Source organism: Symphalangus syndactylus, chromosome 4 (genome assembly GCF_028878055.3).
Source record: "Symphalangus syndactylus isolate Jambi chromosome 4, NHGRI_mSymSyn1-v2.1_pri, whole genome shotgun sequence".
Taxonomy (NCBI): domain Eukaryota; kingdom Metazoa; phylum Chordata; class Mammalia; order Primates; family Hylobatidae; genus Symphalangus; species Symphalangus syndactylus.
The window spans coordinates 51,753,591-51,776,642 of record NC_072426.2 but is presented as its reverse complement, the minus strand read 5'-3'; the positions used below and the strand labels follow the sequence as shown (position 1 = coordinate 51,776,642).

At 37.8% G+C, this 23,052-nt stretch overlaps 1 protein-coding gene across 16 annotated transcripts in view; it reads left to right on the top strand.

Moving 5' to 3' along the window:
- The window catches only part of AFG2A (AFG2 AAA ATPase homolog A), a 384,876-nt gene that overhangs the window by 35,090 nt on the left and 326,734 nt on the right, over positions 1–23,052 (top strand). For all 16 annotated transcript variants that reach the window (XM_055274649.2, XM_055274648.2, XM_055274646.2 and 13 more), the window contains one exon: positions 15,827–15,981. In XM_055274649.2, coding sequence (XP_055130624.1) covers positions 15,827–15,981 — 155 coding nt within the window. The remainder of the gene's footprint in view (positions 1–15,826; positions 15,982–23,052) is intronic.

Genomic DNA, 23,052 nt, shown 5'->3' with positions numbered 1-23,052 from the left:
AAAAAAAACTCAGTATTTTAGTAAGGTTGTTAAGCCAGGTAGGTAAATAATGAAATATGAAAAATTTGAAAATGGAAGCTGTATTTAGGGCAGTTTGAAACCTAGGACTGGTGAAGTGAATTAATCTTGATGTTTTAGAACTATAGGTTGGTGCAAAAGTAATTGCGGCTGGGCATGGTGGTTCACACCTGTAATTCCAGCACTTTGGGAGGCCGAGGAGGGTGGACCACTTGAGGTCAGGAGTTCGAGACCAGTGTGGCCAACATGGTGAAACCCTGTCTCTACTAAAAATGCAAAAATTAGCCGGGTGTGGTGGCGCATGCCTATAGTCCCAGCTGCTTGGGAGGCTGAGGCACAAGAATTGCTTGAACCCAGGAGGAGGAGGTTGCAGTCAGCCAAGATCATGGCACTGCACTTCAGCCTGGGCAACAGAGCAAGACTTAGTCTCAAAAAAAAAAAAAAGTAATTGTAAAAACTGCAACTAGAATAGAATAGAATAATAGACTACTCTTTCAGAGATAATTTAGTACATTCCCTTATTTCACAGATGAGGAGAGACTATGTGATACATCTAAACTCAAGCAGTTAGTGAGAAATAAGCCTTGGCTCAAGATTCAGATCTGGAGACAAATGTGCCTTCCACAGTGCCATTACTTTTAAAAGTAACTTTTGAAAGTGATAGAGGGTTTGGAATAGACCTGGCTCGTTTGGTCAGTTTAAGTTACAGCAGTCACTTGTAATATAAAAAAGGTGAGAACTACAATAACCTTTAAGGATATTCTATTTGATTTTTTAAAAATTTATTTACTAATGGTCAGTGAGAAATGAAACTTTCCTAGTGGTACAGCAGGTGATACTTAGCACCTTGTCTATACTTAATACAGAGTTGAGGGAGAATAAAGACTCCAAATAAATTTTCTAGAGTTCTGATATTTTGAGGAAAGTACATTAAAAAAAAGGAGACTTAGATTTTTGTTATACTTGCTTTGTTTTCATATATGTGAGTATATTATTAGCAAATTTTATGTTCAACTTTTAGAATTTAAATATGAGATCCAGATGTCCAAGTTTTATGTTACCTTTTCATGTAATTAAGTTTCTGTAGGCAGATAGTAATTCTAAAAGGGATTGTTAACTTCTCTGATCAGTTTAATTTTATTGTTAGTTTCTAATGAAGGAGCTTAACTGTGATCTCAAAAATAACGTATAACTTAGCAAGCACTGAGTATAAAATTGTAGGATTTTATAAACATGGGACAAGTTCATGTTTGTTGATTGCATCTGGAGTAGATGGTTTTGAGGAGCATGGGTTTAGAATAATTGCTCTTGTCCAGCATTGGTTATATTGAAATACTGATGTAGAGCTTGAGGTGGAGTAAGTAATATACAAGTCATACACAAGTCATACATTGGAAGCAGTGTGTTGACATTTGGCTCCCTAAAGCATTTTGCCTTTTCTTCCCTTCAAGGTATCTTGTTTTCCAGTCTTAAAAATGTTAAGAGCATTGGAAAATAAAATAATGAAAAGAAAATGATACTTTTTTTGTTGAATTAGCCACACTTTTTTATTTCAAAATTTTGTTTTTTAACAGCAGTATTGCTTCTGTATTTGCTTACATTTAAAAAAAATTAACTCCAAAGTTAGTGAGAAGAGGAAATGTTGATGGCTTACTTTCAACCATATTCCTTGATGTACGTGTGTCCATTTGTTCTTCTAGTTAATTGTCTTCAGGTTTCTAAAAATATATGTATTTTTAAAAATTTAATCTTTCACTATAGATTCCAGTATGGCCTTATTAGAAATGGTGATGGCCAATAATTTAAACTTAGCATCATAGAATTTTAAGTTATTTAAATTTGAATAATTAGACAAAATGTATTTTAATCTTTTCATTTAGTAAATGAGGTAACTGATGGCCAAAAGCGCTAAGTCTTATTTAAAGTTGTGCCTGAGCTAGTGGTAGACCTAGAGCCATGGAGAATTGGTTGCATTAGTATTACAGCTCTGAGGATCTTTAATTTCTGTAAGCTCTTGATAATATATTTAACATTTAATTCATACAAATTCTGTTTTTCAACTTACATGTTATTTTCAAGAATAGCATTTGTTATGTAAAATATGATACGTTTATATAGAGTCCAGAATCAATACTTCAGAATGGGAAAGAATCTGAAGGCCTGTGGCAGGGGTCTCCAGGATCTCTTATGTTTTTATAGCTTTTGCAAATCAGTAAACTTACCTATTGGTCTTTCCTCCTTTCTAACAATCCACCATACTTTATATCCTGACATACCTACAAACGAATTAATAGAGTTGGATTTAGGTTTATTTAAACATATTCTTCCATAAAGACTGAACTCTGGAGACTTGGGATTTTATCTTTTATTATTCTATAGGGCCTCCTAATCTCTAAAGTGCTATGCTCATTCTTGTCTCTATTTATGTGCTGTTCCCCCTGCTTGGAGTAGTCGGCTGCCTCTTTGGCCCCAATTCCCATTTTATCTCATTTAACATCAATTCACTTTTCAGGGCTAACTACTTGAACTTAGATATATGTTTCAGTTTTTCCTTTGTGAAATAAAGGAATGTACTAAATGATTTCTGTGAGAGTCGTTAGGTAAACTAATCCTTCCTGAAACTGAGTTCGATGTTCCTGACATGTGTTTTTGTGCCACTTTGTTCTTTCCATGTCACAGTACTTGGCATAGTTTATAATAACTATGCATTATGATGTGTCTCCCCTATTAGACTGTTAGCTGTGAGAGATTGATTTGCCGTCTTGTGTACCCTCATATGTAAGAGCTCAGTACATTTGTTTTATGAAGTAATTATGTCTAGGAGGTTCTTGTTGAATATTTTGAGTGAATAGATGAGTTAATATTGAAAAGAGTGCCCATGGAAGAGTAACTCCTGTTGTCAATGAATATATCTTCTCAGTGGCTTTATGATATAATAGTACTTTAATAATTGCTTTCCTTTAACATGAATTGTAACTGAATTGGCAAGAAATACAAGAACAGTGGTTCCGTTACTGAGAACTATTTTGAAAAAATATTTTCAAAACCAGTTTGGTGCAGTAAGCTCACACCTGTAATCCTAGCACTTTGGGAGGCGAGGCCAGGAGAATAACTTGAGGCCAGGAGTTTGAGACCAGCCTGGGCAATGTAGCAAGGCTCTGTCTCTAAGAGAAATAAAATGAGCCAGTGGTGGTGGTGTGTGTCTGTAGTCCTAGTTACTTGGGAGGCTGAAGTGGGAGGATTGCTTGAGTCTAGGAGTTGAGGCTACAGTCAGCTATGATTGTGCCACTGCACTCCAGCCTGGGTAATAGAGCAAGACCTTGTCTCTTAAAAAAAAAAAGTAATGGCATGTAAAAAATGCTGTTATCTCTCCTCAAGTTTTGTTTTTCTTCTTTAGTCACCCTGCCTTTCATACCAAACATATTCATTTGTATAAAATATTCTGGCAAATCAAAACTCTCTGTGAGTACTGTAAATCATATAATCTATATTTTGTATTCTAGTATATTTTGCACACTAGTCAGCTTATAAATATGTCCTGCAATGATTCTGAGCCTGATCAGGATTTCTGTATAGAAAATTCCCAAAACTTTTTATTATTTTTTTAAAGAGATAGGGTCTTGCAGTATTGCCGAGACTGGTCTTAAACTCCTGGCCTCAAGTGATCCTCCCACCTTGGCCTCCTGAAGTGCTGGGATTATAGGTGTGAGTCACTGCATTCAGCCCCAAAACCTTTTTTATGGATTTATTTTCCTAGATCATCATGGTTTTAATTATTCTGATTAGAAAGTACTCTAAATAAAAATATTTTCCTGTTTTAGTAATAAAATATTAAGGAATAAACTTCATTGTATATATATATGGATACTTAGAACTGAGTTTTTTCATTTTATTAAAATTTTTTTAAATTAATAGACTTTTTTTAGAGCAGTTTTAGGTTTACAGAAGAATAAAGCAGAAAGTACAGACAATTTCCATATAACTTCCCTTTTTTCTAGCTTCTCCCATTATTACTTACTGTCTTGTGTTAGTGTGGTACCTTTGTTATAATTGATGAGCTAATACTGATACAATGATATTTCATTTTAAACTGCAGTTTATAATTTCTAAAACTACCATCCCTCAATGTTATTTAAACCAGCTTCTGTGTTGTTGCTTTATTTATAGTTTTTTTTTACTTTCACCACACTTTTTACATACTTTTTAAAAATAAACTTCATTCTCGATGTATTACATGTATACATAAGAGAGCATAAGCTAAAAGATCCATGCATTTTCCAAGGTGAACACACTTGTGTAACCACCACTCAGATCAAGATGCAGAGCATTGCTAGCTTCCTGGTACCTCTCTCAGACCCTTTCCCAGCCACTACATGCTCACCTCAACCCAAAAGGCAACCACTCTCCTGGCTTTGAATGCCATAGATCAGTTGTGCCTGTTTTGTCCTCTCTTCTTTCACTTGTTTTATGGTTTGGGAGCTTCATCATTTTATTCTGTATAGCAGGAGTTCATTTTCATTGCTAAATTCGATTGTTTAAGTATTATGAGTAATGCCATGAACATTCTTGCACATGCCTTTTAGTGCACAAATGTATGCATTTCTATTATTTGTCTAAGAGTGGAATTACTGGGTTATAGGATTCTTGTTACTAAATACTGCCAAAACTTTTTTGTAGCGATTTTACCAATTTACCTTTCTACCTGTTGTGTGTGAAAATTACAATTTCTTCTCATGGATGCTGACATGGAGTTTATAGCAGTATTTCATTGTGGTTTTAGTTCCCAGATGACTGAGACTGAGTACCTTTTTATATTTGAATTGACCATTTAGATGTCTTTCTTTGTGATGTTCCTGTCAAGTATCTATTCAGTTTTTATGTAGGGTTACTTTTTAAAAATATATTGATTTGTGGAAGTTATTAATATAGCTTAGTTGTGAGACCTTTGTTAGATATATGTATTTTAAATATCTTCTACTCTGTGGCTTGCATTTTTATTCTCTGTAGTATCTTTTGAGGAACAGAAAGTTTGTAATTATATATTTATTATAATATATATTGATATAAAGGATGCAGTTCATCAGTCTTTTCCTTCGTGGCTGGTGATTTTTGTAGCTAGCTTAAGAAATCTTGGTCAAATCTACTGTTAGGTATATTTTCTCTTATCTTCTTGATGCTTTTATTGTTTTTCCTTTCATGTTGCTATCTTTAATTGCTTCACTTTTTTTCATATAGATATGTTATACCAGTTATTGAAATGACCATCCATTTCTACCTTGCTTCTGTGTTACCTTTGTTGTACATAAATCAAGGGTTTGTGTTCATTTTGGATTCTCTGCTCTGCCTCAATGGTCTTTTATCCTTGTCCACAATACTGAAATTCTTTAATACTTTCAGCCTTATAAAAAGTCATAATTTCTGGAGGGTAAGTGATTTTTTTTTTAAAAATGGTCATCAAAATTTTCTTGACTATTGTTGGCCCTTTGCATTCCCATAGAAGTTTTAAAATCAGTGTGTCAGGTTCTTCCTTCTCCCCACCCAGTAAACTGGCTTGCATTTTGATTGGAATTATTAAGTCTTTCAATCAGTTTGGAGAGATTTGGGAAGTTAATACCTTGTAATCCATGAACTTCTTAGATTCCTTCATTTTATTTTAGATTTTCTTTAATTTCCCTCCAGGTAGTTTGTAGTTTTATGCGAAAAGTCTAGGCCGGGCGCAGTGGCTCACGCTTGTAATCCCAGCACTTTGGGAGGTTGAGGCGGGTGGATCACGAGGTCAGGAGATCAAGACCACGGTGAAACCCCGTCTCTACTAAAAATACAAAAAAATTAGCCGGGCGTGGTGGCGGGCGCCTGTAGTCCCAGCTACTGGGAGAGGCTGAGGCAGCAGAATGGCGGGAACCCGGGAGACGGAGCTTGCAGTGAGCCGAGATTGCACCACTGCACTCCAGCCTGGGCGACAGAGGGAGACTCCGTCTCAAAAAAAAAAAAAAAAGAAAAGTCTTGCATACTGTTCATTAGATTTATTCTTAGGTACTTTGGTTTTTTGAATGCACTTATGAATGGCATTTTGTAAAATTTCACTTGTAATTATTTTACGTTAGTATAGTCACGGACTGCATAACAATGTTTTAGTCAAGGATGGATGGTGTATACTACAGTGGCCCTGTAAGATTATAATGGAGTTGAAAAATTCCTATCATCCAGTGACATCATAACCATTGTAAAGTAGTAGTGTAATTAGTATTATTATTTTTAAATTTGGTGTAGCTTAAGTGGATAGTGTTTACAGTAGAGTATAGTAATGTCTTGGGCCTTCACATTTGCTCAGCACATACTCACTGACTTACCCAGAGCAACTTCCAGTCCTATAAGCCTCATTCATGGTAAGTGCCCTACACAGGTATAACATTTTTTAATCTTTTATACTGTATTTTTACTGTACCTTTTCTTTTTCTATGTTTATATACACAAATACCATTGTGTTACAGTTACCTATGGTATTGAGTATAGTAACATACCTTACAGGTTTGTAGCCTTGCTGTATAGTAGGCCATACCATCTAGATTTTCATAAGTATACTCTTTGATGTTTGCACAATGATAAAATCACATAAAGACACATCTCTCAGAACATATCCCTGTCATTAAGCAACGCATGGCTGTATCTAGAAAAAGTAAAAAAAATTTTTTTTTTTTTTTTTTTTTGAGACGGAATCTCGCTTTGTCACCCAGGCTGAAGTGCAGTGGCACGATCTTTTTAAATCTTTTATTCTGTGTTTTTACTGTACCTTTTCTTTTTCTATGTTTAGATATACAAATACTTACCATTGTGTTACGGTTACCTACAGTATTGAGTATAGTAACTTGCTCTACAGGTTTGTAGCCTAGGAGCAATAGGCTATACCATATAGTCTAGATGTATAGTAGGCCATACCATCTAGATTTGTATAAGTATACTCTATAATGTTTGCACAATGACAAAATCGCATAAAGACACATCTCTCAGAACGTATCCCTGTCATTAAGCAGTGCATGGCTGTATCTAGAAAAAGTAAAAAAATTTTTTTTTCGAGACAGAGTCTTGCTTTGTCACCCAGGCTGGAGTGCAGTGGCACTATCTCAGCTCACTGCAACCTCTGTCTCCCGGGTTCAAGCAATTCTTGTGCCTCAGCCTCCCGAGTAGCTTAGTAGAGACAGGGTTTCACTATGTTGGCAAGGCTGGTCATGAACTCCTGACCTCAAGTGATCCACTCGCTTTGGCCTCCCAATAGAAAAAGTAAATTTTTTTGTATTGACTGTGTCTACCTACCTTGCCAAATGCACTTATTAGTTTTAATAGTGTGGGCCAGGCGCAGTGGCTTACACCTATAACTCCAGCACATTGGGAGGCCAAGGCTGGGAGGATCCCTTAAACCCAGGAGTTTGAGACCAGCCTGGGCAAGATAGTGGGACACCATCTCTACAGAAAATTTACAGAACAGCTGAGCGTGGTGGTAGGCACCTGTAGTCCCAGCTACTTGTGAGGCTGAGGTGGGAGGATTGCTTGAGTGTGGGAGGTTGAGGCTATAATGAGCTGAGATTGCACCACTACACTCCAGACTGGGTGACAGAGTGAGACCCTGTCTCAAAAAAACCACAAAAAACAAAATTTTAGTAGTGTGTATGTAACTTCGAGTTTTTTTATCTATCAGTTGTGTTACAGTTTTCTATGTATACATTTCAAATAATGAGTTTTAAATTTTATTTTGTTCAACTCTACACCTATTCTTTCTTTTCCTTGACTTACTGTACTACATAGGACCTCTGTCAGTATTTAACAGAAGTGGTAACAATAGTAATCCTTATCTCATTCTTGATTTAATAGAAAATTTACAAACTTTTACTTAATATTAAGAATTTTTTTTGCTGTATGCATGATAAGGAGGTTTGTATCTATTCCTAACTTTTTAAAAAATATAATTAATGATATTTTATCACATTTCTACATTTATTGAGATAGTTATATGATCTCTTTATTCTATTAATGGGAAGAATGATGTTGATTGATTTTTAAATGTTACATGAATCTGACATTCCTGTAATAGAGCCAACTTGTCACAATTTTGTAATTCTTTTTAATGTATTGATCTTTTGGCTGATGTTTTGTTTAAGATATTTGCACCTGGCCTGGTGCGGTGGCTCACGCTTGTAATCCCAGCACTCTGGGAGGCCGAGGCGGGCGGATCACGAGGTCAGGAGATCGAGACCATGATGAAACACCGTCTCTACTAAAAATACAAAAAATTAGCCGGGCCTGGTGGCGGGCACCTGTAGTCCCAGCTACTCAGAGAGCTGAGGCAGGAGAATGGCGGGAACCCGGGAGGCGGAGCTTGCAGTGAGTCGAGATTGTGCCACTGCACTCCAGCCTGGGCGACAGAGCGAGACTCTGTCTCAAAAAAAAAAAAAAAAAAAAGATATTTGCACCTATGTTCATGAGAGAGATTGACCTGTAATTTTTTTTTTCTTGGATATTTGCACCTATGTTCATGAGAGAGATTGACCTGTAATTTTTTTTTCTTGTAATGTCCCTTTAAGATTTGAGGAGCAAGATTATGCCACCCTTGTGAATCAAGTTGGGAATTATTTTTTCTCTGGAACAATTTTTTAAAAATTAATGTCATATTCGTCCTTAAGTATTTGGTGACATTTATCACATTTATCAGTGAAGCCATCTGTGCTTAGAATTTTCTCTGTGGGAAAGGTTTTAATTATAGTTTTAATTTCTTTAATATCTATTGAAATATTCAAATTGTATAGTTTTTTTGTTTGTATATTAGTTTTGGTAAATTTTTTTCCTCTAGAAACTTGTTCATTTTATCTACATTTCAAATTATTTGGCATAAAGTTATTCCTACTATCCTCTTATCTTTTTAATGACTGTAGGTTTTGTAATGATGTCTGCTTTTTCATTCCTAGTATTGGAAATGTGTCTCTTCTCTCACATTTTCAGACAACCAACCTTTGGCTTTACTGATTACTTTTTTTAATTGTGCATTTGTTTTCTTCATTATTTCCCTCCTTCTTTTTTCTTTTTGGTTAAATTTCTTCTTCTTTTTCTAATTTCTTAAGATGAATGCCTCACTGACTGTCAAGTCTTTTTTTATTCTATCTACATTAAGCCTACCAGTGTCCGCTTCAGTACTGCAGTAGCAGCATCCTACAGATTTCCATGTGATATTTATATTATTACTCAGTTGAAAAAATTCAGTTTTCATTGTGATTTTCTTTGAACCATGAGTTATTTAGAAATGAATTAACTGATTTTCAAATATTTGTGTATTTCTTAGCATTTTTTTGTTACTGATTTTGTTACTCATTCTCCTGAGGTCAGAGAACTACACTTTATGATTTCAATCCTTGAGTTACATGGAGAGTTGCTTTGTGTTCTAGCATAGGGTCAGTTTTGATAGAAAACTGGAAAACAGAGTTATTTTATTATTTTGGTGTCGTTTTTTAATATATACCAATTAGGATAAGTGAGTTAATTTTGTTTTTCATATCTTCTGATATGTTCCATATATTCTTTTAAAAAATTTTGTCTAATAAGGGAAGTATGTTAAAATCTGCAAGCAAGGTCTGTTTCTCCATTTAGTTCTGTTTACTTTTGTTTTCTATATTTTGAATTTTGTTATCAGGCATGTATTAATTTAGAATTTTGTATATTCTTGGTGAATTGATCCTTTTATTACCCTGAGTGTCTGGTGATGCCTCTTACTTAATGCCTATTTGATAGTAGACATAGGTGCGCTGTTATCCTTCCATGTATATTTCATTCTGTGTATATTTGCATAGTATTCCTTTTATTCTTTTACTTTCAACCTTTCTGTATTCTTATATTTTGGATACATCACTTGTATGCAGGGTAAATTGGGGTTTTATTTTTTTAATCCATCTGCTGTTGTCATTGTTTAAATTCAAGTACTTAATACATTTATATTTAGGGTAATATCTTAAAATACTTAGGTTTAATCTACTTCCTTATTTGCCCCACTTGTATTTTTTTTCTGCTTGTTTTTTTTTTTTTTCATTCTTTTGGAATAAGCAAGTATTTTTATTATTTCATCCTCTTCCCATTGTCTTTTTAGTTAAACATTTTGACTTGGCCTTTAGTGAATATCCTATGTTTGTCTCCTTGGCTTATTAGGGGCTAGTATGCATTGCAAACATTGCAACATATGTTTACTTATTATTTGGGTACATTAAGTTGTGCTATGTTTATTACAGGATCAGTCTTTGTACTTTACTTTTTTGGAGACAGGGTCTCACCTGTCACCCAAGTTTAGTGGCTGAGTGCAGTAGCATGATGATGGCTCACTGTAGTCTTGACTTCCTGGTCTCAAACAGTCATTGCATGTAGCTAGGACTACAGGCACAAGCCACGAAGCCTGGCTAATTTTTTAATTTTTTTTAGAGATGAGGTCACACAATGTTGCCCAGGCTAGTCTCAGACTCCTGGATGCAAGCTCTCCACCCGTCTCAGCCTCCCAAAGTGTTGGGATTACAGGTGTGAGCCACCGTGCCCAGCTTGTACGTCACTATTTTTTAACTTTTGAAAAATTTCATGTTTCTCTTGCCTTTGTTTTCCTTCTGTGAATTACTATTTTCTTTCTATGTTCAGAGGAGTGGAGATTTTATCCAGCTTAAATTCTGTAGTTTGTATTAGACATAATAGATATTTTGTTATTTTATAAATATGTTTATATTATAATATTAAATATACTTTTAAAAACCACATATTGCCTGCGTTTTCTAGACCCCTTCCTTAAATGAAAATAATGTATCATTTATTGTCAGATTTTATGTTTGCATGATATAAAAAAATGTGGCAGGAAAATTACTAGACCATTTTTCCTGTTTCAGTTTTTCTGTCTCAGTAGGGTGATGTATCTGGTCCAAATTAGAAATATTGGCAAGTATTGCCAGATACTATCTGGCATTGAAGTATTTTGATTACATCCATTTATGTTAGATATTTTAGGAACAGCTTAAATTTTCCCAGGCTACAAGGTACTGTTTGATACAACATAGCACTGCATAGATACTCCTCAACTTATGATGGGGATATGTCCTGAAAAAACTTGTGAGTCAAAATATGTGTGTGGCTGACTTGGAACTGTAGCTTGCTGCAGCTGCCCAGCGTTGCAAGAAAATTACTGAATTCATATTGCTTTTGTACCATTGTAAACTGGAAAACTCTTTTTTTTTTTGAGACGGAGTTTTCCCCTTGTTGCCCAGGCTGGAGTGCAATGGTGCGATCTCGGCTCACCGCAACCTCTGCCTCCTGGGTTCAAGCGATTCTCCTGCCTCAGCCTCCCAAGTAGCTAGGATTACAGGCATGCACCACCACACCCAGCTAATTTTGTATTTTTAGTAGAGACATGGTTTCTCCATGTTGGTCAGGCTGGTCTCGAACTCTCGACCCCAGGTGATCTGCCTGCCTCGGCCTCCCAAAGTGGTGGGATTACAGGCATGAGCCACCACACCTGGCCATAAAGTTGAAAAGTCTTAAGTTGAATCCTAAGTCAGGGACTGTCTTTATCACTGAATATTTTTTAATGCTTCTGCTCCATTTAACTAATGAGGATGTCAAGTAGTAAACCAACCCAATTTATCGTCTAAGTCCAGTTTGTGCTGCTATAACAAAATACCACACACTTGGTAATTTACAAAGAACAGAAATTCATTTCTCACAGTTCTGGAGGCTGGAAAGTCCAAGATCAAGGTGCTGGCAGGTTTGGGCTCAGTCTCTTTGCATCCAGGACGGTGCCTTGAATGCCCTATTCTCTAAAGGAGAGGAATGTTGTGTCCTCACATAGCAGAAGGGTAAGAAAAAGGGCAAGCCCTTTTTATAGCTGTATTAATCCATTCATGAGGGTGGAGACACCTCTCATTAGGCCTCACCTCCCATCAGTGTGTCATTAGGGATTAAGTTTTAACATAAGTTTTGGAGGAGACAAAAACATTCAAACCATAGCAAACATAAACATGTCAAGAATTGTAAAGGGTCTGAGATTTTACTCTACTTTTACTCTATTCTAACAAATTTTGTGAGTGGCTGCAGAAGAGTCAAAGGACAGAATGTGGCAGCAACATAATTAGCTAGAGTAGCAGCATTCGCACCAGTTCTCGAGCCTCAGTTTTCACAGAGTGATACAGAGCCTGACACCTGAGCCTGTATAGGCTTGCATCACAGTAGGGGAGCCTTGAATTGTAGAACCTGAATCTTTTATAATGGACAGTAAACATGTCTATCCTTTGCTTTGGAGAGAGACACTTTCTTTTCCTGCATACCAACATCCTTTAAAAGATAGTCTTGAACAGAGGCAGTCAGTGATTTTACTGTCAAGCAGAAGTGCAAGAGATGTGAATAACCATCTTTCAGCATTTTGGAAGGCAGAAAAAGCAAGTGGGTATTTGTAAGATGTCCTAAATAAGTGACTTGCTGTCTTCAGGAAGCAGGGGATCTATTTTTGGAGTATGTTTGTACTATTCACTGCTTTTTCTTGGTAGAGAAAGATACTCAGCCCTCTGTTTTGTGGAGTTTTGTGTCTTCTTTCTTTTTATTAATGCTTCTGTTTATATATAAAAGTTCAAATAAGTGAAAACAAAATGATGGAGTGGTATCATTTTAATTTAGTAAAAATGTATTGAGGTATAGTGTTTTGAACAAGAAAGGTTAAAAAATCATGGGAGCTAGCTGGTGTTCCAGGATAACTTTAGATATTCAGACTGGATTTCTGAGAGATCTCTGAGATTAAACTCCTTCAAAGTGGAATTTTATTAAACACTCTTAACACAAAGAGCATATAGTGACTTACTGTCTTCTAGACTAAAGGTTATCACAGATCAAAGGGCTGTAAATTGCACAGCCTGATGGAGAGGACATTCATTCTTGTCAAGGTTTAAATTTCAAGCAAATAGCAAAGACAAAGAACTTAGTAACTAACTTCTCAAGTCAGCATGATATCTTTTAATTTTAGATCTCTCTAAATTTGACTTTGTTGACTATCCTCCTGGCTGCTTTAGTACCTTTTATTCTACGTCATCCTATTTTTTCTCTCCCTTTTAAAACATCGTTTCTTTTTATGCTATTCAATTGATGGGCTTTCCTAAGATTGAGCCTTCTACACTTATTCCTCCATCCCTGACCCCTTCACTAGCCTCCCCTATAGATCTCTGCATTGCTATAATATCAAATCTTACGTGTATGCACATCACTCTGAAGTTTGCTTTGCTCTTGTATTCCAAAATCACATTTCCAACTGCCACCTGAATGTTTCCCTGCATGTGTTTCCCCAATACCTTAAAACTTTGTAATTCTAGTTTGAATGTATTTACCAAAAGGGCAGGGGCAAAAGCATGTTTTAATTTTAATATTTTGCTCTTTTAAAAGAAGTTCCCCAAACAAATTATTTCGATAAATCATTATGGCTTTTTTTATGGATGTTGTTTTGTAAATTCTATTTTGTATTTGTAAATAATGCTTTCTCATATTAAATATTTGTCATATTTTCATTGCCAAAACTAAGTGCTTAGATTTTTACATTTATCCTTCACATTCTTCCACCTCCCTTCCCACCTCTCATCCCCTCCCCTACAAGGACAAAATGTTTTAAATGCTGTAATCTTGCATGGGGTTTGGGTTTTTTATTATTTTTATTGGTGATAATTCTGTCACAGGATCCTTAGGATGTCACTTTTCCAGCCAGAAGCCTCTGTGGCCGGTGGCACCTCTGCCTGAGTTATCCTCGGGCCCACTGGGCTTGTTCTGCCCACTTGGTCCAGCAGGCTGTACTTGGCTTGTGCTATCGACCTGGATCCTACACCTGCCAAGGGTGAGCCAGGCGCAGAGCAGTGAAGCAGGTGTGAGTGAGCCCAAGGTCTGGCCACTGCACACAGCCAGGCATGCTGGCTGCAGTGGAGTGGACAGCTCCAGGTGCAGGCACAGGCGCCGGCTCTGTGTGAGGATGTGGCTGGACCAGGCATACCACAAGTGTTTTCCACTGTGGGCACCAGGTAACGTGGTGGTACCTGGAAGCTTGGAGATGTTGGAAACAGCAGAGCCCCAAAGGAGTGTCACAGCTCTGGTATCACAGCTCTGATCACAGCCCTTGCGTCTGGGCTCCCCAAAGAGCCACAGCTCCTCTTCTTGTTGCCCAAAATGTGGTGACCAGTGGGCGTGTTTCAGTCCTGTTTGTGTTACAGCTCTTTCAGTCCTGCCATTTGGTAGGTGTTGAGTTCTTGTCCAGCCTTTAGGAAGAATGTGGTATGTGGACAGCTGGAGGGTGAGCAAGGCAGAGAGGAGCTTCATTGAGCAACAGAACAGCTCTCAGGAGACCTGAAGTGGGTAGGTCCTTCTGCCATCAGGTCGTCCTGACGAGTGTCCAGCTCTCAGCAGAGAGGATACCTGGAGGGGGTAGCTCCTGTCCACAGGCAGGCCTTCCTCACAAATGTCTAGCTTTCGGCAGAGAGGACACCTGGAGTGGGTGGCTCCTTTCTGCAGGTGGGTCATCCGAACGAGTGTCCTGCTCTCAGTGGAGAGGAGACCCAGAGTGGGTAGCTTCTTTCTGTAGGCAGGTTGTCCCAATGCATGTCCAGCTCTCAGTGAAGAGGAGACTGGAATGGGTAGCTCCTATCTGGCATCCCAGCAAGTGTCCAGTTCTCAGCAGAGAGGAGACCCAGAGTGAGTAGCTCCTATCCTCAAGCTGGTCAGCCTGATGAGTGTCCAGCTCTCAGCAGAGAGGAGACCTGGAGTGGGTGGCTCCTTTCTGCAGGCAGGTTGCCCCAACGAGTGTCTAGTTCTCAGCGGAGAGGAGACCCGGAGTGGGTGGCTCCTTTCCATAGGCAGGGTGTCCCAGCAAATGTCCTGCTCTTAGTGGCGAGGAGACCCAGAGTGGGTAGCTCCGTCTCACAGCTGGTAGTCCTGACGTCCCAGTGAGTCTGGCTGAGTCGGGTTTTTATGGGCTTCAGAAGGGAGGAAGTGCATGCTGATTGGTCCATGGGTGGCCATGGGTAGGCCCAGAAAAAGCACCATAAGTTGTTGCTCTCGGCTGCAGACTCTACACAGCTCTGACAGCCTGCCCTCCATGCTTCAGGCTGTCCCTGGCTTAAAGGTGGGGCTTCACCAGGGACTCACTCCTTTCTGCCCAGGAGCCTCTCTGCCTCCTGCTGCCATCAATCATGTTGTCCATGGTGCCCGGGCTGTTCATGCTGAGGGGCGCTTGCAGGACTGCGCCAAACCACCCTCAGCCTCCCTCCCATACTCACTGGCACCCAAAGTCTGGAGGGGACCAAGGTGGAAGGGAGCTGGCATGTCAGTGCCACCTTGAGCACATGAACACCTAGGTGGGTCATGACAGTGGCTTGGCTCAGCCTTAACTTTGGTCTGAAATCAGAGCAGGCAAAAAGTTTTTCTGGGACTAGGGAGAGGCCAGGCAGTAGAAGCAGGTACTTTGGAGCCTGTTGGGGCAGTAGGTGCTTCCTGGGTTCTCAAGAGTGGAGGGATACCTGGGTCCACAGCCATGGCTGGGCGGCTGCAGCTGTGCCTGGGTGAGTGGGGCTCATGCCCCACCAACTTGGAAAAGAGCAGGGCTCCTACCTGTCCCCAGCTCCCACTGGCTTCATGGAGTACACAGCCCTGGCCATGCCTCCCCCACTGCAGCCAGTGTCTTCACGGTGGCCACTCCAGATGGGCCACCGGAGCCATCAATTCAGTCTGTATTTATGAAGGAAAAGACAAATCTTGTGTTACTTTCCTCTCTTTGTAGGTCTCTGTGCCTTGCGGAGAATCCTGAAAAAACAGCCTAATCTCCCCGATGTCAAGGTGGCTGGACTGGTGAAGATTACTCTGAATGATTTCTTGCAGGCAATGAATGACATCAGACCCAGTGCCATGAGGGAAATAGCAGTTGATGTCCCAAATGTAAGTCATTTATGTCCCACACTAGCTACACTGTTTGAATTAAACTCTGAAAAAAATTTAGAGTCCAGGGAGACTGACTTCCTAGGCTAAAGTTTAAAAAAAATTTTTCTTAATTGAAAGTTTTCTTGAGATAGCTGTAAATTCAGTGCAGTTATACGAAGTAATATAGGGAGATTCTGTGTATCCTATACCCAGTTTCCTCCAATGGCAACATCTTGCAAAACTGTAGTACAGGCTGGGTACAGTGGCTCATGGCTGTAATCCCAGCACTTTGGGGAGGCCGAGGTGGGCGGATTACTTGAGCCCAGGAGTTTGAGACCAGCCTGGGCAACATGGTAAAACCCCATCTCTACAAAAAGTACGAAAATTAGTTGAGTGTGGTGTTGCACACCTGTAGTCCCAGCTACAGCTGAGGTGGGAGGATCATCTGAGCCCTGGGGAATGTTGAGGCTGCAGTGAGCCATGGTTGTGCCACTGCACTTCAGCCTGGGTGACAGAGTGAGACCCTGTCTCAAAAACAAAAAAACGAAACACCCAAAAAACTATATTACAATACTACAACTAGGATACCCCTATTGATACAATCCATTGGTCTTACTCAGATTTTTTCAGTTTTACTTGTGTGTATGTGTTTATTTAGTTTTATACAATTTTATCTCATGAAAAGGTTTGTGTATTCATGACAGATACTGAGTAGTTCCATCACCACAAAGATCCCTCATGTTGTCTTTTATAATCACACCCACCTCATTCCTCCCCTCATTTCTGAATTTTTATTTCAGAACCTTTATATAAATGGAATCATACTGTATACAACCTTTTGGAATTAGCTTTTTTCACATATGAGTAAGATCATTTGTCTTTCTGTGTACCTTAACTTATTTCAGTAGGCATAATGTTCCCCAGATTCATCCATGTTATTATAAGTGACAGTATTTTCTTCTTTTTATAAGGCCAAATAATATTCCATTATGCCACATTTCTTTATACCATTATACCACATTTTCTTTCTCTGTTCATCTGTTGAGGGACACTTAGATTGATTCCCTATCTTGGATGTTGTGAATAATGCTGTAGTGAACATGAGAGTGCGGATATCGCTTTGAGATACTTCATTTCCTTTTGATAATTACCCAGTAGCAGGATTGCTGAATCTTTTGGTAACTTAATATTTTGAGGAACCACCATACCGTTTTCCATAATGTCTGTACCACTTTACATTCCCACCAACAGTGTACAAGCGTTTCTTTTTCTCCATATCCTTGGTAACACTTATCTTTCATCTTTTTGGTAATGGCCTTCCTAACAGTTGTGAGGTGATATCTCATTATAGTTTTGATAAGCATTACCCTAATGATTAGTGGTGTTGAACATATTGTCATATACCAGTTAGCCATTTGTATGTCTTCTTTTAACAAATGTTACTCAAATCCTTTGCCCATTTTTAATCAGGTTGTTTTTTTTTTTTTTTTTTTGCTTTTGAGTGTTTGAGTTTCTTAATATGTATTTTAGTATTTTGGATAGTAACCCCTTACCTCATATATGGTTCACACATATTTTCTCCCATTCCATAGGTTGTCTGTTTACTCTGTTGCCTTTGCTGTGCAGAACTTTCTAGTTTGATGCAGTCCTGTTTGTCAATTTTTGCTTTTCTTGCCTCTGCTTTTGGAGTGTATCCAAAAATTCATTGCCCTGACCCATGCCATAAGGCTTTTCCTTATGTTTTCTTCTAGTAGTTTTACAGTTCTAGGTATTATGTTTAAATATTTAGTCCATTTTGAACTGATGTTTTGTATGTGGTGTGAGAAGACTGGCCAGTTTCATATGTGGACATACAGTTTATCATGTGGATATCATGTGGATATCATGTGGATATACAGTTTTCCTGACACCATTTTTTAAAGAGATTGTGCTTTCGTCATTGCATGTTCTTCGGTACCTTTGTAGATCAATTGACTGTACATGCGTGGATTTATTTCTGGGCTCTCTATTCTGTTTCATTTACTTATATGTCTGTTTTTATGCCAGTATATTGCTGTCTTGATTATCGTAGCTTTGTGGTGTATTTTGAAATCAGATAGTGTGATGCCTAACAGCTTTTTTTTTTTTTTTTTTGCTTGAGATTACTTTGACTATGTGGTGACTTTTATGTTTCCTTATGAATTTTAGGGTTGTTTTTCATATTTTAGAGAAAAATGCCATTGGAATTTTGGTAGTGGTTACATTAAATCTGTAGACAATTTTGGGTAGTATGAATATTTTAATAGTGTTAGTTTTTTAAATTCATGAACATTAGACATTATTCTATGTATTTGTGTCTTCTATTTATTTCATCAGTATTTTATAGTTTTCAGTATACAGGTCTTTCACCGTCTTGGTTTTTTCTGTATATTTAAAAAATACTGTTGTATATGGGATTTTTTTGGATAGTTGTTAGAGTATAGAAATGCTACTGACTTTTGTTGTTGTCAATTTTGTATCCTGCCAATTTACTGAATTCATTTATTGGTTTTACTCTTTTTTTTTTTTTTGGTGGAATATTTAGGGTTTCCTTTATATAAGATTATGTCATCTGCAAACAGACAATTTTTTTCTTCTTTTTCAATTCAGATGCCTTTTATTTCTTTTTCTTGCCTAATTTCCCTGGCTATGACTTTCAGTACTATATTAAATAGAAGTGGCAAGAGTGAGCATTTTGTCTTACTCTTCATCTTAGAGGAAAAGTTTTTAGCTTTTCATTGTTGGGTATGAAGTTAGCTGTGAGCTTGTCATATATATAGCATTATGATGTTGAGGTACATTCTTTCTAATGTATTGAGAGTTTTTATCATGAAACGATGTTGAATTTTATCAAATGCTTTTTCTGCATCTATTGATATGATTATGTGATTTTTATTCTTCGTCCTTTTAAGGTGGCATATCATGTTTATTGATTTGCATATGTCGAACCAGCAACCTTGCATCCTAGGGATGAATCTCATTGGATCATGGTGTATGATCCTTTTATATGTGCTATTGAATTTGGTTTGCAAATATTTTGTTGAGAATATTTCCATCTATGTTCACCAAGGATATTGGCCTGTAATTTTCTATTCTTACAGCATTCTTGTATCACATTAATGCTGGCCTCATAAAGTGAGTTTGGAAGTGTTCCTTCCTCTTCAGTTTATTGGAAGTTTGGTGAATTCTACTAAGAATTTAAAGAAGTGATGCTAATGCTTGAGAAGCGTAACTTCTCGGGTCTTGGAGTTTTCTTTGTTAGGGAGCTTTTTGATTATTGGTTTATTCCCCTCACTCATTATTGGCCTGTTCAGATTTTCTTTATGATTCATTATTGGTAGGTTGTATGTTTCTAGGAATTTATTTATTTCTTCTTGGTTGGCCAAATTTTTGCCATGTAATTGTTCATATTAGTCTCTTATGATTGTATTTTTGTGGTATCAATTGTAGTGTCTCCTGTTTCATTTCTGATTTTATTTACTTTAATCTTCTTTCTTTTTTTATAGTAGTCTAGTGAAAGGTTTGTCAATTTTGCTTATCTTTTGAAAAAACAACTGATCTTTTAATATTATTTCTTATATTGATCTTTTAAATTAATTTCTAGTCTCCATTTCATTTATTTCTGCTCTGATCTTTAGTATTTCCTTCCTTCTGCTAACTCTGGACTTAATTTGTTCTTTTTCTATTTCTTTGTTGTGTAAAATTAGGTTGTTCATTTGAGATATTTCTTTTTTCTTAATATAGGTATTTATTGCTATAAACTTTCCTCATAGAACTACTTTTGCTGTATCAAAGTTTTGGTATGTTGTGTTTCTATTTTCATTTGTCTTAAGACTTTTTTTATTTTTCTTTTGATTTCTTCTTTGACCCATTGGTTGTTCAGGAGTATGTTGTTTAATTTCCAGATATTTGTGGATTTTCCAATTTTTTTTTCCTGTTATTCATTTCTGGTTTGTATGATTGTGGACAGAAAAGATACGTGATATGATTTTAGTCTTAAATTTTTTAGACTTGTTTTGTGGTCTAAGATATGATCTGTCCTTCAGAATGTGTCATGTGCACTTGAAAAGAATGTGTATTTGAGAGCCCCATAGATGGTTCACATCACAGGACTCTGTACAGACAACCCCCAGTACCAATCCAGAGCTGGGTAGACTCGCTGTATGACTGTCTTGTGGCTAGACCTACAAGACAGACAACAATCACTGCAGTTAGGCTCACAGGAAGATACATCCATAGGAAAAGTGGGGAGAGTACTACGTCAACGGAATATCCCGTGGGACAAGAGGATTCGAACAACAGCCTTCAGCCCTAGACCTTCTGACAGAGCCTACCCAATGAGAAAGAACCAGAAAACCAACCCTGGTAATATGCCAAAACAAGGCTCTTCAACACCCCTCAAAAATCACACTAGGGATGTGTTTCCATTTGGGTCGTCTATTTCTTTCAGTGGTGTTTTGTAGTTTTCCTTGTAGAGGTCTTTCGACTCCTTGGTTAGGTGTATTCCTAAGTATTTTATTTCTTTTGCAGCTATTGTAAAAGGGTTGCGTTATTGATTTGATACTCTTCTTGGTCGCTGTTGGTGTACAGAAAGCTACTGATTTGTATACATTAATCTTGTATCTGGAAACTTTGCTGAATTCTTTCAATAGTTCTAGGAGCTTTACTCCTAAGGAGGAGTCCTTAGGGTTTTCAAGGTAAACGATCATATTGTCAGCAGTGACAGTTTTACTTCCTCTTTACTGATTTTGATGCCTTTCATTTCTTTCTATTGTCTGATTGCTCTGGCTAGGACTTCCAATACCGTAATGAAGAGTGGTGAGAGTGAGCATCCTTGTCTTGTTCCAGTTCTCAGAGGAATGCTTTCAACTTTTCCCCCATTCAGTATTACATTGGCTGTGGGTTTGTCATAGATGGCTTTTATTACATTAAGGTATGTCCCATGTATACCAATTTTGCTGACAGTTTTAATCATAAAGGGATGCTGGATTTTGTTGAGTACTTTTTCTGCATCTGTTGAGATGATCGTGTGATTGTGTTTTTAATTCTATTTATGTGTTGTATCACATTTATTGACTTGCATATGTTAAACCATCCCTGCATCCCTGGTATGAAACCCACTTGATCATGGCGGATTATCTTTTTAGTATGTTGTTGGATTCAGTTAGCTAGCATTTTGTTAAGTAAGGATTTTAGCATCAGTGTTCATCAAGGATATTGGTCTGTAGTTTTCTTTTTTGGTTATGTCCTTTTCTGGTTTGGTAGTAGGGTGATCCTGGCTTCATAAAATGAATTAGGGAGGGTTCCTTCTTTCTGTCTTGTGGAATAGTGTCAAAAGGATTGAGAAGGATTGGTACCAGTTCTTCTTTGAATGTCTGGTAGAATTCCGCTGTGAATCCGTCTAGTCTTGGACTTTTTTTTTGTCGGTAATTTTTTTTTTTTTTGAGATGGAGTCGTTTTGCTCTTGTTGCCCAGACTGGAGTGCAATGGTGCAATCTCGGCTTATCGCAACCTCTGCCTCCCGGATTCAAGCGATTCTCCTCCCTCAGCCTCCCAAGTAGCTGGGTGGGATTACAAGCATGTGCCATCATGCCTGGCTAATTTTGTATTTTTAGTAGAGACGGGGTTTTTCCATGTTGGTCAGGCTGGTCTCTAACTCCTGACCTCAAGTGATCCACCCGCCTCGGCCTCTGAATGTGCTGGGATTACAGGTGTGAGCCGCCATGCTTGGCTGGTAATTTTTAAATTACCATTTCAATCTCGCTGCTTGTTATTGGTCTGTTCAGGGTATCTAATTCTTCCTGATTTAAGCTAGGAGAGTTGTATTTTTCCAGGAATTTATTCATCTCTTCTAGGTTTTCTAATTTATGTGCATACAGGTGTTCATAGTAGCCTTGAATGATCTTTTGTATTTCAGTGGTGTCAGTTGTAATATCTCCTGTTTTGTTTCTTAGTGAGGTTATTTAGATTTTCTCTCTTCTTGGTTAATCTTACTAATTGTCTATTTTATCTTTTCAAAGAACCAGCTTTTTGTTTCCTTTATCTTTTGTATTTTTTTTTTCAATTTTATTTAGTTCTGCTCTGATCTTGGTAATTTCCTTTCTTCTGCTTGGTTTGGGGTTCGGTTTGTTCTTGTTTCTCTAATTCCTTGAGGTGTGACCTTAGAATGTCAGTTTGTGCTCTTTCAGACCTTTTGATGTAGGTGCTTTGGGCTATGAACTTCCCTTTTAGCACTGCCTTTGCTGTATCCCAGAGGTTTTGATAGGCTGTATCATTATTGTCATTCAGTTTGAAGAATTTTTTAATTTTCATCTTGATTTTGTTTTTGACCCAATGCTCATTCAGGAGCAGGTTATTTAATTTTCATGTATTTGCATGGTTCTGAAGGTTCCTTTTGGAGTTGATTTCCAATTTTGTCCCATGGTGGTCTGAGAGAGTGCTTGATATAATTTCAATTTTCTTAAATTTATTGAGATTTGAACCCATAAAGCCTAAAGAACTCCAAATACACTAAAAGAAATTATGTTCATTTCACTCTCCAGATTTGGGAAATTTTCTGTCATTCTTTTTCTTTTTTTTGAGATGGAATCTTACTCTTTCGCCAGGCTGGAGTGTAGTAGTGTGATCTTGGCTCACTGCAACCTCTGACTCCCTGGTTCAAGGGATTCTCCTGCCTCAGCCTCCCAAGTAGCTGGGATTACAGGCACACACCACCACGCCCAGCTAATTTCTGTATTTTTAGTAGAGACTGAGTTTCATATGTGGCCAGGATGGTCTTGATTTCCTGACCTCGTGATCCACCCGCCTTGGCCTCCCAAAGTGCTGGGGTTACAGGCCTGAGCCACCGTGCCCAGCCCATTATTTCTTTAAGTAAATTTTCTGCCTCTTTCTCTGCTTCTTCTGGGTCTGTTGTAATGTGTACGCTGGTTCGCTTAATGTTGCATTCTAAGTCCCTCTTAGGCTTTTTTCACTCTTCATTCTCTTTTCTTTTTGTTTTTGTGGCAAGATAATTTCAGAAGATCTGTGTTTGAGTTTGCTGATTCTTCTGTTGTATTGTCTGCTGTTGAAGTT